The 16,877-nt window shown below is 49.5% G+C and overlaps 8 protein-coding genes and 1 non-coding gene across 9 annotated transcripts; 3 read left to right on the top strand and 6 right to left on the bottom strand.

Moving 5' to 3' along the window:
* Positions 1-1,354: 1,354 nt before the first annotated feature.
* Positions 1,355-3,436, top strand: Aspvir_001929 (flavin-containing monooxygenase; the record flags this gene model as incomplete). Its single annotated transcript, XM_043273533.1, has 7 exons — positions 1,355-1,610; positions 1,680-1,873; positions 1,926-2,090; positions 2,142-2,310; positions 2,367-2,435; positions 2,489-3,181; positions 3,237-3,436. 7 exons carry the CDS (start codon positions 1,355-1,357, stop codon positions 3,434-3,436), a joined length of 1,746 nt encoding a protein of 581 aa, XP_043129468.1.
* A 989-nt stretch (positions 3,437-4,425) lies between these two features.
* Positions 4,426-6,763, top strand: Aspvir_001928 (fungal specific transcription factor domain-containing protein; the record flags this gene model as incomplete). Its single annotated transcript, XM_043273532.1, has 7 exons — positions 4,426-4,444; positions 4,577-4,676; positions 4,780-4,853; positions 4,908-5,845; positions 5,900-5,991; positions 6,045-6,331; positions 6,384-6,763. 7 exons carry the CDS (start codon positions 4,426-4,428, stop codon positions 6,761-6,763), a joined length of 1,890 nt encoding a protein of 629 aa, XP_043129467.1.
* A 211-nt stretch (positions 6,764-6,974) lies between these two features.
* On the bottom strand, positions 6,975-8,017 carry Aspvir_001927 (putative short chain dehydrogenase/reductase; the record flags this gene model as incomplete). The annotated part of the gene is made up of 4 exons (XM_043273531.1): positions 6,975-7,195; positions 7,259-7,489; positions 7,566-7,907; positions 7,981-8,017. The coding sequence occupies 4 exons, from the start codon at positions 8,015-8,017 to the stop codon at positions 6,975-6,977; spliced, it is 831 nt and encodes a 276-aa protein (XP_043129466.1).
* Positions 8,018-8,400: 383 nt separating this feature from the next.
* Positions 8,401-10,069, bottom strand: Aspvir_001926 (putative extracellular exo-polygalacturonase; the record flags this gene model as incomplete). The annotated part of the gene is made up of 8 exons (XM_043273530.1): positions 8,401-8,436; positions 8,488-8,562; positions 8,610-8,711; positions 8,769-8,957; positions 9,012-9,172; positions 9,223-9,281; positions 9,333-9,699; positions 9,760-10,069. The coding sequence occupies 8 exons, from the start codon at positions 10,067-10,069 to the stop codon at positions 8,401-8,403; spliced, it is 1,299 nt and encodes a 432-aa protein (XP_043129465.1).
* Positions 10,070-11,367: 1,298 nt separating this feature from the next.
* Positions 11,368-11,670, bottom strand: Aspvir_001925 (uncharacterized protein; the record flags this gene model as incomplete). Its single annotated transcript, XM_043273529.1, has 1 exon — positions 11,368-11,670. The coding sequence occupies one exon, from the start codon at positions 11,668-11,670 to the stop codon at positions 11,368-11,370; it is 303 nt and encodes a 100-aa protein (XP_043129464.1).
* A 320-nt stretch (positions 11,671-11,990) lies between these two features.
* On the bottom strand, positions 11,991-13,358 carry Aspvir_001924 (phosphotransferase family protein; the record flags this gene model as incomplete). Its single annotated transcript, XM_043273528.1, has 1 exon — positions 11,991-13,358. One exon carries the CDS (start codon positions 13,356-13,358, stop codon positions 11,991-11,993), a length of 1,368 nt encoding a protein of 455 aa, XP_043129463.1.
* A 1,017-nt stretch (positions 13,359-14,375) lies between these two features.
* Positions 14,376-14,474, bottom strand: Aspvir_001923. Its single transcript has one exon. It is a non-coding gene; the product is annotated as a tRNA-Thr (tRNA).
* Positions 14,475-14,995: 521 nt separating this feature from the next.
* On the bottom strand, positions 14,996-15,808 carry Aspvir_001922 (mitochondrial pyruvate carrier family protein; the record flags this gene model as incomplete). The annotated part of the gene is made up of 4 exons (XM_043273527.1): positions 14,996-15,182; positions 15,242-15,378; positions 15,510-15,525; positions 15,615-15,808. 4 exons carry the CDS (start codon positions 15,806-15,808, stop codon positions 14,996-14,998), a joined length of 534 nt encoding a protein of 177 aa, XP_043129462.1.
* A 474-nt stretch (positions 15,809-16,282) lies between these two features.
* Aspvir_001921 (L51/S25/CI-B8 domain-containing protein) lies at positions 16,283-16,764 on the top strand (the record flags this gene model as incomplete). The annotated part of the gene is made up of 4 exons (XM_043273526.1): positions 16,283-16,368; positions 16,436-16,542; positions 16,612-16,644; positions 16,706-16,764. 4 exons carry the CDS (start codon positions 16,283-16,285, stop codon positions 16,762-16,764), a joined length of 285 nt encoding a protein of 94 aa, XP_043129461.1.
* Positions 16,765-16,877: the final 113 nt, after the last annotated feature.

The raw sequence follows: 16,877 nt of genomic DNA, 5'->3' as shown, positions 1-16,877 counted from the left end.
TAAAGACGCTAAATCCCACACTATTCATTACTATAGCAGAGAACATCCATATCGCTGATCGACAGTCCAAGTATCGGTGACTCGAGGATATCCAGAGCATGCTGTATTCAGTCCTATCCCACAATCAGCAACGGTCAATATCAACTCCCAGGAACCTCAGATGGTCATCCCTTCAACACCAGTTGGCTACTATTCTTGAGCCGAGACCCCGCATTCTACAATGTCCCGTTTGTGGGGAGAAAGTTTGTGCCAGGGGGTATCCCGATTGTATTGAAAACATGGATGATGCGTATGGACGGAATAACGGATATCCATTTATCTGGAAGTAGACATCATGGTGGCTAGGACAGGGTGAAGAGACCATTCTACTTGTGGGAAATGCATGCATATACTTAATCTCGGGGTTTCTCCGGTTTCTCCACCGGGCAAAAGTGTCCGTGCGTTGGCAGGCGCATAGATTCCGCGGTCGTCCAATATGTCAGTTGTACACAGGGGTGTATCTACGCGGGGTTTTCCGGTTGGAGTCCAGATATCCATGGTTCAGGGCAAGGCGCGGGAGACAGCGTTACCAACATGTCGATTTGGTCGAAGTTGCGAGTCATGCGCAGCAATTGGAAATCACAGATGAGATCCAGGATATAGTCCTTCTGGCTATGGAAGGCCTCCATTTGTCCAACTCACTAACATTGGCAGGCGATAGAGTGGGTGTCGGCACTCAACAGCCGGTTCCTGTCAGTTCAGCTCACTGAAACAAACGCGCTATGCAGAGTCCTTCGGTTATGTCTGGAATGTTACCTTCTACGTACGGTCCCAAACATCAGCATCACGAATGCTTCTTACCCCGCAAATGGAGTCCGGGGTCAACCACCAGGGACTTGGGAGATGGAGATGGGGGAAGGGGGAAGGGGGAATTCCGAGACTGTGGCACGTATCCGTTGAGCCCAGTTGAAGGCCGGAAACGGTAAGAGACGTAGGAGCCTCATGTGCCAAAGGAATAACTAATCCTCCCCGATTCCGGGTTCGCTTGAGCGGCTGTTGGCGTCCCAACGGGGAGGAATAGGGAGTTGCCTAGCTCTGTGGTCCATGGAGGAGAGTCTAGAATAGCAGTTGGGAAAAGTGAGAAGGGGGAGAGCGGTTCGGAAAGGCAGGTCTCCCCGATCTTCGGTCTGGTTCGAGTGTTCTCAAATTAGTCGTGTATCCTGGTTTGTTTGTTATATAGTCTGCATGATCGCAGCTTTATATCGGGCGCCTAACCAGGCTATTCGTGCAACCTGCTCTCAGAATACAGCATCTTGGCTTGATTGTTCCTCTATACATACCTTTCTAATAATCCCTCCTTGTTCTCATAAACAATATGAGACGTTTATTCTTTGGCAGCAGTTCCAAGAGCCAAGAGGCACGACCTGTTGAGGATAAGTGGATCGTAGAAGAGCGTTCCATCGACGAAGCCCGTCCTCTGAGGGTCGTTATCATTGGATCAGGCATTTCTGGAATCATCGCCTCCATTCGCTTCAGACAACGGATCCCCAACGTGGATCTTTGTGTGTATGAAAAGAATGAAGATATTGGGGGCACATGGCTCGAGAACAGATATCCCGGTTGTGCATGTGGTGAGACTCGTTATCTTCCTGCGAGAATTGTCTCGCGTCAATGACGGCCGACGCTTACGATGTTCGCAGACATCCCAGCCCATACATATCAAGCTACTTTTGAGCCAAACAAAGAATGGTCGACATTCTATGCTGCCGCTCCGGAGATCCACGCGTACTGGAAACGTGTGGCTGAAAAGTACGGTTGCACGAAGTACGTCAAGCTGAAGCAACGAGTCATTGAAGCTGTCTGGGACGACTCGAAGAGCAAGTGGCAATTGAAGGTCGGTCCTCCGTACCTGGCCCATCGACAGTCAGTATTGACGTTGAACGCAGGTTCAAGATATTCAGACAAACACGGTGTATTCGGACGAATGTAACTTATTGATCTCCGCAACGGGTGCATTGAACTCGTGGAAGTGGCCAGATATCCCAGGCTTGCATGACTTCAAAGGCAAGCTGCAGCATAGTGCTCGTTGGGATGAGAGCTATGATTATACCGTGAGTCAGCCCCGGACATTTTGGGAAAATGCAAGCTGAGCCTCTGGCTAGGGCAAAAGAGCCGCGGTGATAGGAAATGGATCAAGTGGCATCCAGATCGTTCCTGGCATGCTGCCAAAGGTAGCCCATATCGACCACTACATTCGGGGGCGTACATGGCTTTCCCCCACCTTTGCCCGCCAACATGTGGATAAAAAAGGTGGAGCTGAACTGGAGAACTGTTTGTCAACTCATCCAGTCATGCAGTATAAAAAAGCACTGACCTCGTTGGAATAGTCTCGTTTACTCCAGAAGAGATTAAAACATTCAAGAAGGACCACAGCGCCTACCAGAAGTTCCGCAAAGGTGAGAGCTTCTCGTTGAAGATGTCGTAAACGTCGGTACTAATTCTATAGCAGAAATCGAACTCCAGCTGCAATCAGTCCATGGTGTGACGCTACTTGGCACAGCTGAACAGATCGGCGCGAGAGAGGTCTTCTTACAGAATATGAAGCGCCGACTCTCAAGGAAACCTGAACTATGCGAGAACTTGATCCCCTCATTTCCTCCTGTTTGCCGACGGCTCACTCCAGGCCCGGGATATCTTGAGGCGTTGACAGACGACAAAGTGGAGGTCATCACAAGTAAGATCGTCAAAGTCGATGCAGAGGAGATCATCACCGCAGACGGACAACATCATCCCACGGATGTGCTTGTCTGCGCAACTGGATTCGACACCACATTCACTCCGAGATTCCCAGTCATCGGGCGCAACGGTGTCACTCTAGCCAACCGCTGGCAGAAGACACCAGAGACTTATCTCTCCTTGGCAGTCGATGGATTCCCAAACTATTTTGTCTGTTTGGGGCCTAACGCGGCACTAGGCGAGGGTAACCTGTTGCTTTTGATTGAGAAGGAGATTGATTACTTCACGCTCTGCGCACAGAAGATGCAGCGTGATAACATCCGGGCGATGAGCGTGAAAAAGGAAGCGGTAGAAATGTTTACTCGCCATTGTGACCAGTACTTCTCAAGAACGGTGTTTAGCGAGAAATGCCGTAGCTGGTACAAGGGAGGGACCGAGGATGGCAGAGTTACTGCATTATGGCCCGGTAAGCACTCTTGGTGTGAGCAAGTGCCGTATTTCGCATCGCTAACAAGTCTCAGGTTCCTCGCTTCATTCAATGAAAGCTCTTGCGTATCCTCGTTGGGAGGATTACACCTACGACTATGTCAATGACAATCCGAACGGCTGGCTTGGAGACGGCTGGACGGAGAACGAGAGGGTGAAGAAGATCAACGTGGATTATCTGAACGATGACGAAGTTGATTTCCCAACAAATGTCATTGCGGTATCTGATCAATAATGAACATGGTCATCCTGGCAGTCCACTTCTCTACCACGTGTCGGTAGTAGTCTGCGTCCGGACAATTGTACTCGTCCGTCTAGGATTTCATACATACGGTGTATTATCCTAACAGACAAGCAATAAGCCACGCTAATAGTGTCCGGACCAAACTCAGAAAGGCAACCGGTGTACCAGAAAGGGAGAAGAACCCGCGGGGAAAAAACAATTGCCGGTTTCCGAAGGAGCGACTCGGGTTGCTTTCTGAGCTTACCTCACGGACTCTTTTGGCAGCGATTGAATCAGGTTTGCGGGGGATCACCTATCTTGGTGTTCTGTATTCTGTCAGGTACTGTCATGATATTACGTACGGTTAGACCCGGGTCAGGATTGTCACGGTACAATACACAGAGAGTACAGTTACTTGCTTGGAGGAGAAAATGAAGTTCTTCGTAGGTATTTGGCTACCGACAAAGTTTCTTTGAGGGGAATTGGAGACTGGGAAGAGAGCACCTTTGTCAGTAGTAGTAATGTGCCTACTGCTGCAGATAATCTTCATCTTTATTAACAATTCCGGCCACTATTTGCCTACCTTAGTCCAGTGCAGGAATGAGCGCATCATAGCTCTGTCCTCTGCGGTCGATCGCCTGTAACTCCGCCTCCGTCCCCCTCTAATTTCCCTCCCCTCTCCCTCTACCCCAGACTTCCTCCCCATCCCTTGAGCTTCTCCCCGATGCGCGGCAACGCCTCTTCTCCATTATGAAGCCTGATACCGACAAACATTTTCGTTGCACCATCTGTCAGCGAGGCTTTACGCGCATTGATCATCTGAAAAGACATCATCTTCGCCGTATGTGGTTTTGCTCCCGTCCAGCTCTCCCTTGCCGCTCCGATCGTAGGCATCTCGCTATGGAACTTACTGGCCTGAACTCAGATTGATTGATTGGGACTGACTCGCTGGAATCACTGCTTAGATTCCGGAATCAAACCTTACTCTTGTATTTTCTGCAATGACTCCTTCGCTCGTTGGTACGTTGTGCTTTTTGTGATTTTCTCACAAAAAAGAGATGTGCCAGTTGCGCCTCGCTGCTTGGCAACATTTCTTTTGCTGTTCTGCTCACCGCGCCTCGACGCTGACATTTGCCCTTGATAATGTTGCAGCGACAACCTTCGTGACCACTACTCAGATTGTCCTAAAAGGGGGGATCGACAGATCCCTGATACAGGACAGCGAGGGAGAAGACGACATGCTTGCCAATCGGTAATTCGATATCTGCTACTAATTACGCGGAATGGCCGCTAATCAGCCCTTCGCCTTAGTGCACGTCGATGAAACTGCGGTGCGACGGGTCAAATCCCTGCAGCTCTTGTCAGAAACGAGGGATCGAATGCAACAACGAGCGAAAAAAGCAAGTCTTGAACCGAGGGACTGATTCAGGTATGGCCTGTCTCTTCGTTCACACGTCGCCTCGTTGACATTCCAACTGGGCAGACGCCTTGACAGAGAAGCGCGAAGACTACGAACAATCGTCAGATCGTGGATCGATCCAATTCCTTCTCAATGGCGGTACCGATAGTTTCACGCAGCAATTCCTTCTTCCTCCGCGCAGCGATCGAACACGCAGCCTCGAATATCACAACAAGAAAAGTCTCGAAGAAGCGGGGAGTTCCATTCTCGGATATGAGTTGAAAGATGGCCGGACAGATTACGCGCCGACATTCATCGAGTCCGACGCTGCTACCTTGTCCTTTTTCCAAGACACTTTCATTGACTTCTTCAACGGCCCCTTTGGCGATCCTCACAAGCTACTAGACGACCCATACGTGGGGCAGGTTGCTTACCATGCTGTCGTCCCGCCCGGGCAGGATCCCAACCTGACATTAGCAGGGCAACAGCTGAGCTACGAACCTGAACGGCCCTTCGCCACCGGAATGATACAATCTATTCTCGCAAGGGCCTGGTCCGTGCCCCTCGACGCAAAGGCTCAACAGGAGTTGTCGACAAATCTTAATTTCCTTCTGACGACGAGCCGTATTCGCAAATTTGTGGCAATGTACTTTAAGTACTGGCAACCGAGCTGTGCGATGCTTCATCGCGCGTCGTTCGATCCTGAAGTTGTCTCAATACCGCTACTTACGGCCGTCACTTTCATGGGCGCCATGTACTCCAATGACGAGAGGGAAGCATATATTGCGAAGCGAGTGCTGGATTTCGCCGAGCTCTTCATTTTCTCCAGCGAGGTTTATGCGGTCGAGACCGAGATCAGCTCGATGTTTTGTGGGAATCGATGTCTGGACGACGAGCCCAACGACTGGGCTCAATTCCAGAACTTCCAAGCCGGCTTCATTATTGTCGTTGTGCAATACTGGGCTGGAAGTCGTGTATCACGCAATAGAGTAATGGAGAACAGATTCAGCGAAGTCGTCAAGGTGGGTTTGATAGTGTGCGCTCCGCAAGTTCTAGCTACTAACTTGAGTGAGCAGGTCGCTCGTCGAATCGGACTCATGAAATGCCGCCATATGCCCCAGGATCGGATGGACGAGTACTCGTGGATCCAGAAGGAATGCCGTATTCGGTATGTCTATGGTCATTCCTTGTTTGTGTTCAAAGACTTACAGAGGCCTGCAGCACCATGAACATCGTATCTCTCCTCGACTGTGCCTTCTCGTTTTATTCAAACTACCCCTGCCGTATATCCCACACAGAAGTGGAATGGGACTTCCCGTGCCAAGAGGCAGTCTTCGACTCGCAGCATCCCTTTGTGGAGCCGAATTTCCGATTCTCACGGGATATTCCCATCTCCAAAGCCTTTGAGAATTTGTTCGACAACCCAGCCAACGAGGATGGTTCACAAGACCATGTTCCAGATCATATTGCGGATATGACCGTCCTCGATATGTTTATTCTCATTCATTGTATGTCCACCATATCCCTTACTCAAATGACGACGAACTCACCCGTCTGTAGTGCTGTATGCCTTCATAAATACACACATGACCCTCCTGGCTCCCTTGGTACGCAAAACACAATTGCCTGATTCAAAAATACCACATCGACCTTCAACACCCACGGAGACCCCTCGAGATGCCATTCCGGAAGACTCCACATTAGCCGCTATCCGAACAGCACTGTCACGATGGCGCGATCATTGGTTGGCGCTGCGAAATACAGTCTCCAGCCACGAGTGGGCGTCCATGGGCTTCTACAAGAACGGCTACAACTTCTGGCTTGTGTCACAGCTCCTCATCACGAAGAAGAAGAGTGTCGATGTGGTGATGCAGATGGAGGTGAAGTGCGAGGATAAACTGGAGAAGCTCAAGGTGCTGCTCCAGGATGAGAGCGATTGACTTCCTTGAGGGCTGGATAAATGGGAATAACGACATATATACCGGTGTTATTTGGTATCTGGCGTTGGTAACGGACGGTTTTACGATAATGAATTGATGTATAATTAGGGCAGCGGGCGTTAGGTCCACCCGTTGGAAATCAACCTACAGGTCTAGCAAATAGCTAGAGCCTCTTCTTCACGACTCCATCATTTTTCGGCCCGTAAATCTACTACGCATACCCCAGCTTCCAAAACATCTCAATATTCGTCCCCGTATCTTCATCGACATACGCCGGCGGCTCCGCAAATGTCACCTCCTCCCCATGCAATTCCAGCACTTTCCCCGTCAACGAGGCGTCCCCAACAAGCTGCGCAACCGCCCTCGTAGCAGTCGACATGGGCGTAAGAATCATGGACCTGAACAGCGCAGAATCCGGCGCAATATTCGTCTCTGCTTCAATCAGCCCACACCCTCGCACCCCTCTGTGACCCTCTCAAGAATCAGCAAACTAACCAATAACAGCCGGCGCCAGCGCATTAATCTGGATCTGCTCCCTCTCCAGCGATCGCGCAAGCGAGCGCACCAGCCCGATCACACCGCTCTTCGTGGCCGCGTACAGCGGCACAATCGGAAACGGGTAGATCCCCGCGTTTGACGCCGTGCAGATGATACTCCCCTTGGAGCGGCCTGTCTCTGATCCTCTTGGCGGGTTTCTCACCATATAATGCGCTGCTAGCTTGACCGCTGACACTCAGTGTTAGCACTTCCTGGAAAGTGGAGTGGGGGAGGGGGGAGGGGGGAGGGGAGAGGGGAGAGGTACTGTATATCACGCCGACGAGGTTAACATCCAACGTCCTCAGCTCCGGTTTCGAAGGCCTCGCGTCGTGGATGTTGGATAGCAGGTCTCCCTTCTGTGTTATGCCGGCGTTCGCGAAGACGATATCGATGTGCCCCTGCTCGGCGACTACCTTCTCAAAGGCGGCGGCTTGGCTTTCCCAGGAGGAGACGTCGCATTGCGAGAAGGCCAGGCTTGCGGAGGGGTACTCGGTGCGTAGCTGCTTGAGGATCGCGGTGCCGTCGTTTATGTCGAGGATGGTGATGTGGGTGTTTGGTTGGGGGGCGAAGTAGCGGGTGATACCTAGGCCGATGCCTGAGGCGCCTCCTATTCAGTCTTTCGGTGTTAGATCTGGGATCCTTGGAAAGAGGTTGTGGGTATGGGACGGACGGAGTCGGACCGGTTACGATGATGCTGGTGCTTCTTTTTGAGGCCATGGTAGAGGTGCTGTTTCCTTGCCCCAGACTTGTTCTTTCTATCGGCTTGGTTGATATACTTATTCCAATGCCTGTACACCGTACAGGCTCTGTAATCTCTTTTCATGATCTATTGTAGGCTACAGCGGAATTGTGCCGAACCCCGCATATACGACCTGTGCTCCACCTTATGCATGGGGATGGGGTTTTCCCGATTGCTTATTGCTTATTGCTAATAGCTGACTGAGCTTCTTGCTTTCGGTATCTGTATGGTGGAGTCATGTTTCAGACGCAATGAGCAGGCAGCCTCTTTACGTCATTGTAGATTGGCAATAACCGACATTCCTATTATCAGACACTAAGTTTAAAGCAGATAAGTACATTATTCAGTCACCGCGGAGCATCTATGCGCAGCTGACATTCAGAAGGCTCTTGTCAACCTAGTAAAGGCTGTTAGCTTGTCCCGTACAGTCTCCAGATGCAGGACTTACATTGGTGCAAACGAATGCATTAGTTCCTTTGGGACTCTTCACGTTGATGTTCTCAGCGTAGATGTTGGAGCAAACCTAAAAGCATTAGAACCGCTGCTTTCAAAGCATAGTGTCGCACTTACATTCGGGCTGGAGCAGACGATTGTGCCGACGTTGGGGTTGTACCTGCCGGATGTCGTTCCCCGGAAGTTCTTGAAGTGGACGTCTGAGATTGTGAGGCTGCTCTGTAGATTCGGTCAGTTAAACACGAATCGCGTGCGAACTAGAAAGAATGGACTTACAGGGTACTGGTTGCACAGAGTCAAGTTCTTCTGTCCGTAGCACTGGGTCACCTCGATAGCCCAGTCGACGTTCTCAATGTACATCTGGTTGTAGGTGATGTTCTTTACCGATCCCAGGCCACCGCCACCCTGTAGGTCCACAGACATGGCGGACTGGAGACCGGGCCACACCTTGATACGAGCACCATCCTAGCAAGAATCGTCAGCTATTGAGGGATTCCGGTGGGCGTGTAAGATCCCTACCGAGGCATTGAACATGGAGATGTTGTAGACGAGGACATTCTGCACAATGTCAACCTCGCCCTTGTACTGGCCAAGAGAGCCGACGGAGATGCCGTGAGAGCCGTTGCAGTGGAGGTTCTGGACGAGGATGTTGGTACTGTTGGGCTTGAAGGACACACAATCTGCATACTTTGTCAGTTTGTTTTCTTGAAGTTGGGTGCAGCAGATATACCATCGCCGTTGTTGATGACGGAGTTTTGGATGACAATGTTATCCGAGCGGTAGGTATCCCTGTGGCGGTGGTCAGAATAGAGATGATTGTCCGGAGCAGTCGACTCTCACCATCCATCAGTGTTCTTAGCCAGGTTCTTGCTGCTGCTGTATCCGGAGATATCGATGCCGTCGAAGATCACATCGGAAGAATTGGCCACAAAGTGGTACCACTGGGGCGAGTAGCGGAGCTTCAGAGGCCCGATTGTTCCTCCCTTCAGCCCAATAACGCCGAACAGGATAGGGCGCATGATGAGCGCATTCTGTGCGAAGAGATCGTACCAGATTTGTCCGTTGCCGTCAAAGGTACCGCCACCATACACGTTCACGTCCTCACCACCCAGCTGGAAGAAGGTCGTGGCATTCTGGAAGCCGTGCTTGAAGGCGTTGGCTTGCCAGTAATCGGTATCATCGGTAAACTGAATCTTCCCAAGGACCTCTGTTGCATTCACGTAAGCATGCAATGGTCAATTTTGAACTCGACAGTATGGATTCTTACCCAGGTCAACGTGCTTAAGGAATGTCATGTCCAAGGCAGTACCAACGGTGTACACCTTGTCGGCATCAAAGACAACCTTGCCGCCGTTGTTGCATTTATGCAGTGCTTGCAGGATGTTCTTGGAGTCGTCCATACCATAGCCGTTGCTGGCAACATGGCATGTCTTTGTCCGGGGCTGACTGGGAGGTAGAGGCTGGAATGGGTGATTGGGCTTGCACGCGTCGTTTCTCGAGCGAGAAAGGCCTTCAGCGGAAGGGCTCAAGGAGAGCAACAAGCTCACTGCCTGGATAAAGCTATACGAGAACTTCATTGCGATTGACAAGTATGTAACCTCAAGAAAGGTGGGCACTTGCTTGAGAAGATCGCTGAACGAGAGAAGACTGCGGGTGACAGGGGTGACGTTTATATATGAGTTGGATTCATTCTCGATCTAGATTAATCCACGCTGCATATCCCCAGCATGAACTAGTATAGACACTTTGTGGAGTGAGGGGGTGGAAATTGCCTTTAGCCGGGGAGCACGCCGGCGGAGCAATTGTGGAGTTTGGGGAAGCCCAAAGATGATGCTTCTGCACGTGTTTCTGGTTGTTGACCCCAGAAAAAAAGTTGAAATCCAGGGCACTAATCGTCTTAGCGCGCTTGGCTTTCGATGTTTATACTCGACCTTGGTTGGAGCACACGTCTAGGAGTTCTGATAGGAGGGATAACTTGGGGGTGGAGAGAAATTCCTCCGATTGGAAGGAAAAACTATGTACTCCTTCGTGGCTTGAAGCTATTATATGTCCGCTGACCTTCCGACTTTGTTATTTGTTGATAGTGGATAGTTGAGATGGATTGCAATTGACTGCGAACTTGTCTCTGCTTAAGGCGACCTGATTGGTTCCATGTTCTCATTCATCATGGTCATCCCTCCTATCAGAAATTCTAGACGTCTGCTAACCACATGATTGAAAGCAAAGTGGACTAAGCAATTACTGCTCTGGATTTCAACTCCTTTTTTTCTGGGGTCATTAACGCTTGTCGAAAGAGGTAGAAGTGTCTACTTTAAACTCCTCTTAACATACTATAGCACCTATCCAAGTTTCTAGTCCATCGCGATCTGCGGTATCAGATACTTCCTGTGTACGCTCAAGACCGCATTGTCTTTTGTGTTTTCCAGTGCTTAGACTGGCCTACACATTGGAGACCTTATCCGGCAGCTTCTTCTTCATTGCGAAACTATCTTGTGCCAAAATCCGTTCTTGTTATGGACCATGCCTGGTTTCACCGTTTTGAGCGAATAGAGCAAATGTGCTCAAAAGTAGCGGCTAAGCTGGTGTATTTGCCTCCATACTCACCTGATTTGGATCCGATCGAAAAGCTGTTTTCTAGGTTGAAAGCCTTTACTCGGCGGATGAAGACAACTCCAGTCAAAGATTTGATTCCTTCCTTCAGTGGGTGCTGATTGTGTGGTTGCAAGGGAAAGCAATGCGGAAAGGCATTTCCAGAATGCAAATACTCCGTACAGAGATTCGTACCTTCCATAGGTTTATCGGCATAAAACGTCAAGTGCTGCAATCAGAACATATACATACCTAGATATTCAAATCCAAGCCAAACAGTATCGACTTATTTGTCCTTCTTGTTTTGCAGTCGTTTTGCACGGCTAGAATTAGCTGCTGCCGTCAAGATAGCCTTTTCCGTTTCAGATAGGGCTGCCTGGGTTTCTTCTATGGCCATGAAAGCCCTTAGTTCCTCCTTAGCCTTTTCGACTTGTTCGTCGGTTGGAGCACTATCTCTGAGAAGGCCAATGACAATATTTCCGCTCTGGGGCTTGTCAACCCAGTCTGGGACATTTCCCAACGACTCGCGATTGTGGCGGTAGTAGCTGAGGATGGACGCGAAGCTCTCGCGAGCCTGCTGATCACTCATGGTCAAGATGATTCGGATAAGCGGGTTGTTAAGATACGAGGTCCCTTCATAATGTAAGCATATATCATCGACTGGATTCCAGCTCTAGTTACCTAAGCTTCGCAATGTTCCTCGATCCTGGCCTAAAAGTTTGGCGTTTAGTTGGGTGAGGTAAAGACAGGGTAATACTGAGGACCTCACCCCTGCACTTGGATTCAGCATATTGACCAGTGGCAGTCCAGAAAGAACCTGCCACTCAGCCTTGCGTTAGGTTACCTGATAGCGTTTACTGTTTGTTTGAACATACCGAAATATCTCTCAGCTGCTAGATAGATACACAATCATAATTCAAGTAGCTTGTCAATTGGATAGTGATCGTCGAAACTTTCCTTTTCCTCATTGCACAGGTCAGTCTTGATCCTCACAAGCTCGTGCATCTCATGCTGCTGTTCAGGGTCCAAAAGCTGTATACGGTCCTCGAGAGAAGTAAAAGTCCCATAATACCGGTGGTCGATAAATGTCCAATAGATTTCATCGAACATGGAGCTGTACCTTGCTGCTAGACATACCCAAAATAACCCAGTCTCCATGGAGTGTTCCATCCGGGGAGAGAGGCGCTGTGACTCCAAAAGGAGGTGTTGTTTAATCAACTTATTTTCATGGTCGCTTAGGACGTCCAGAAAGGCACGAAGTCGGGGAGTATACCGAACCAGAAACTCGTTTAAATCGCCCTCCCAATCTTCCGGGCTTTGCAGCAAGAGCCACCAAGGAGCTACATATGTAAACTCAGCAGGCGCAGCATATGTGAACTCCCAGTCAATAACTCCCGAGACACGTGAGGCATCCAGATCTATAAGGACGTTTGAAGGACGAAAATCGTCACAATATAGCCGAAACGGCTCTTGAGGATGCTCGGCGCAGAGTTTCTTCGTAATATTAAGGAATAAACAACGAGCAGTGAATTTCCTCCGACAGTCGTCCTCGCTGCTGACGGCATCTCGTTGCTGTAGCCGAAGATGGAGGAGATGCTGTATAGCAAGCGTTTCAAAGTAGTCCGTGGCTGACCTGAAGGTGTGCGAGGGGAAGACTTCTTCAGGCAAATTTGCGGACCCCATTAACTCATTCATGTTGAAGGTGAGAGGTCGCCCGGTGATTGAAAACCCCCTCTCATTCTCCCCAAGCGCCCCGATAGAATCAAATTCATGCTTGGATAACTCGAGGACAAGCGCGGCCATCTCGCGATAAGCCCGCTTCAAGCTCCGATCGCTTATTTGCGGGTTCAGGACAGGCCTTCCTTTTATGGAAGGATCTTTGAGGAGTTGCGATAATGGCACTCCTTCGAGAAATGACATGACAATGTAAGGACCCGCCCAACAGATACCGGAGCCGAACACTTCAGGAACTGGTATCGAAGTGGTGTGGCGTATGTACTTCATCGTTGCGACTTCATTTTGGACCTTCTCCCTGCGTAGAATAGCCCTTCCAAGGGCAGCGAAACGAACAATGACATCTGGCCCCTCGTTATACCGGACACGATAGCATATATTGAAAGCACCACTTTTCCAAAGGCATGCAGATACTGTTTCGCCAGGCCGATGCTTCTCAGCAAGCTGCATAGACAAGATTTCTGGGCTCCGACTCGTCAAAAGGTTCAACCAAGCAGTGGCCTTCTGTTCCTGTTTCTTTTCGGCAAGATGGTCAAAATCCATGGCTATCTGGTGGTTTCAATTGCAAGGGAAATGAACGAGATGCCAGGCAGTGATAGTCGAAGAATGCCTGCCGTACTCCGTAAAGTAGACAGACCGACCCCCTTTCGGATTCGGATTCGGATTAATTCAGACTACCGTACGAGCCCGCAATAACACTGTGCCTACTACTAGGCACCTACTCTATCTCTACTCCATAGTTTGCATCGAGCTGTGTAACTAATCATCCCGTCCTGAACATATAAGGCAAAATTGACGCAAAGCAACACAGGACAAACTCTATAAGAGCCCACATGCCTCGATCAAAAGTTCTCCGTTCTCTGGATTGGGGCCGATCTCCGCGACCGTCTACTCCGTGTCCGTACCGAGGGTCCTAAGCTAGTCCCACTCGGTGTGTCCCCATTCTACCATCGTATGAGCTTGCTCATTTTCTCAACCTGCTCTCAACAGAGCAAGCTGCTCGCTGTAGCGCGCTCTAATAGCATTCGGAGATACGAAAGGGATAGAGCTTATTCAAGGACATGTAGGCCGCTGCTAGAACATTTCAAAGCACATTCTGGCGGAACAACAGAAGACAAATCTCAGGCCTAGCTTATTATCTAAATCAGTTGGTGCTATCACTCAAGCGAGGCATTGTTAGTTCTGCATAAATCAGCAGGATTAGAAGATGCACGGCCTATGGCTAGATTTGCAATGGGCTTTGTTAGAATTAACCATCCAGCAAATAAGGCGATGTGTAGAGATTCAGACATTTCAGTTGAGCCTGTGTCTGCTTGATCCGATGACAGCGATGGGTCCAAGGCCGGCAGAAGTGCTCGAAACTTCAAACAAATATATACATGGCATCACCTGTCTCAACTACAAACATCACCACAAAAGAAAAACAAGGTGATTCGACACAACTCCTAGATCATGCTGTTGATATCTCAAATGAGAAGACGAAATCACATAAAAAGTAAGAAAAAGTAGGATTGATGGAAGAGGCCCGCGAATAAAAAGATGTCGGATTGAAAAAAGAAATGCACAAGAGGGGAATTGAACCCCCGATCTTCGCATAGCGATCGATCCCCTTGTGGGGTAGATACAAGTGCGACGCCTTAGCCACTTGGCCACTCGTGCTATTTCTTGGTAGAACTGCGCTCAGCAGACTTTAAATAGATAAGAAGGAAATTGTAACAACGCCACCCGTCTGTATCTTATCGTCTGCTTTATAAAACCAAGCTAAATCTTAGAAAGAGGTCAAAATCATACAGGCAATGCCGATATAGACTAACTATGAATAGCGGAAGAACAATGTCAACTGTCATCAAGCTTTTCATTCCAAATGCTCCGTGATAAGGGCCTGAATGTGACTCCAAAGTAATCGAAAACTCACAGCTTGATTACAGTAATGACTGTCATTCTTGGGAAAGGTATGAGCATAACATGCAATGGTCCAAGACTCCTAATGTTCCATCAAACCTACACAACTGATCCTTCAATGCGCAAAGGCGCATCGTTTATTAGCCAATTTATCTCATATTCAAGGGTGAGTATATACAGTAGCCGCTTCTGCTTGTAGTAAAGAGGGATATCTCTCGTCGTGCGTCCTTGTGGTCTGCGATTGCACGCGAGCATTTCCCGACCTTAACCTGAAGTCATTATGTAGACTTCTTGACAGCCGCCTCAGCCTTACCAACGGCGGACTTCGCCGAGTCAACCACCTCGTGCTCTATATCCTTCAAGGCCTCCTTTGTCGATCCTCCTTCCAAGCTGCGGCGGTACATGAAGATCCGGGTAACCTGAACGACACCAACACATCCGAGGAAGAAGTTAACAGCAGCAAGCCTGATAAACTGTTAGTACGCTCAAGTTCAGGAGTATTTGCAACAATGAACAAAACATACAGAATGTTGCGGGGCTTGATGATAAAGCACCAGCGAGTCCAAATAGCACCGGTGGCCATCAGGGCAGCGTTCTGAGTGAGGGAGAGCTTCTCGGCGGGACGACCAAAATCGGAGATACCCGCAATGACCAAAGCCCACTGTTTTCAACGAAAATGGTGTTAGCGATATGTTTCCAACCCAGTGTTCGGCATCTCTAAGCTACTAGATATCTCAATGCGTAGCAAGGGTGATGACGGCGGTGAAAGAGATAGTGTTCACGGATCTATACCTTCATGACAGGCGCCCTACCCGATTAAATCATCTCATGTCAGCATGTTGATCAACAAAAAGCGGACATCACCAATTAATTGCTCCACCATATGTCCAAACATACCAGAAGTGAACGGTCTTGATGCCGACAGGGCTGTTCCATAGACGCTGGAAAGTGCTCTGTTGTTCGGCGGATGCCGCATCTGAGGTCTGGAAACGGCGTCCCTGGGCACCAGGCCGACGGAAGGGACCGTAGGCATTGCGGAAAGCAGCCCGGGTGTTCTGGAAGAAGCGCAGACCGATACGCGAAGAAGACATTTTGATGTGTTGTCACGGCGGAAATGATGACTAGGTTTGAAGGGTCGTGATCGAGGGAAGGACCGGTGTGGAGAGAGATGGGGTCTTTGTACAAATTGAGGCGCAAAGCACTATCAAGAACCCCACCGAAGTATGAGTGGAAATAGTCTAAGGAGGAATAAGAAACGAAGCACGCGAGGTGTTCCGGTCGACGATATGTATCAGATATCTCATTATGGCCACTGCCCGACCTCGGCGGCCTCGTTGGGAATGCGGCTCGTTTTCCGGCTGAGGTAAGCGGCGACATTACGCTTGACCGTATTGGTCTACAATCGAACTCCGACGGAATCATCATCAAAGTGCTCTGCAACACCCCTCATCGGTTCTCTCGCGCTCAATATCCCCAATTGATACCCATTGCTATCGTTTACGGGGGGATAGTTTGTTCCGGCTGTCTACGCTTTTGTCCATTTAAATCGTCCATTCTTTTGCATAATGTCGTCCAAATACGCCTTCTCTAAAGGACTGAAGGAGCTCCGCTTCCTTTTCTGCCAGACTTCAGAGCAGAGCGCTGCTACACGGTAAGATTCTGGCAATCGCGGTGCTGATGCTGAAGGCGATTACTGACTTTATGACTTCCGATCGCAGGTCCTTCCTGCAGCGCGCGTACCCGACTATGAAGAAGCACAACCCCCAGACTCCCATTCTGATCCGGGAGGCAGCAGGCACTTTGCCCAGAGTATATGCTCGATACGGTACGGCAGATATTCATAAGAAGAAGCCAATGGAAGAGCAGTTTGGGCTAATACAGCTATTATGAACAGGATTTGGAAAGGAGAAGCAGGAATCGCTGTCCGGTACGTCTCGGTAATGTCCTAGTGTACAAGTGCTTTGACTGATATCTGCGGATGCATACAGGCCTTTCGGATCAGCAAATTGAAGAGAAAGTCTCTCAGCTGGTCAAGGAGTCTTCGTAGTGCAATTGTCACGCCGTCTTATATGTTCATGCACCGTTTCCTTCCAGCTGTCCAATACTGTATCTATAGATGAATCCAAAATACGTCGACCACGTTCAGGACGCAAGTGCGGT

Source organism: Aspergillus viridinutans, assembly GCF_018404265.1.
Source record: "Aspergillus viridinutans IFM 47045 DNA, scaffold_10, whole genome shotgun sequence".
Classification (NCBI taxonomy): Eukaryota; Fungi; Ascomycota; class Eurotiomycetes; order Eurotiales; family Aspergillaceae; genus Aspergillus; species Aspergillus viridinutans.
This window is presented reverse-complemented; position numbering and strand designations above follow the sequence as displayed.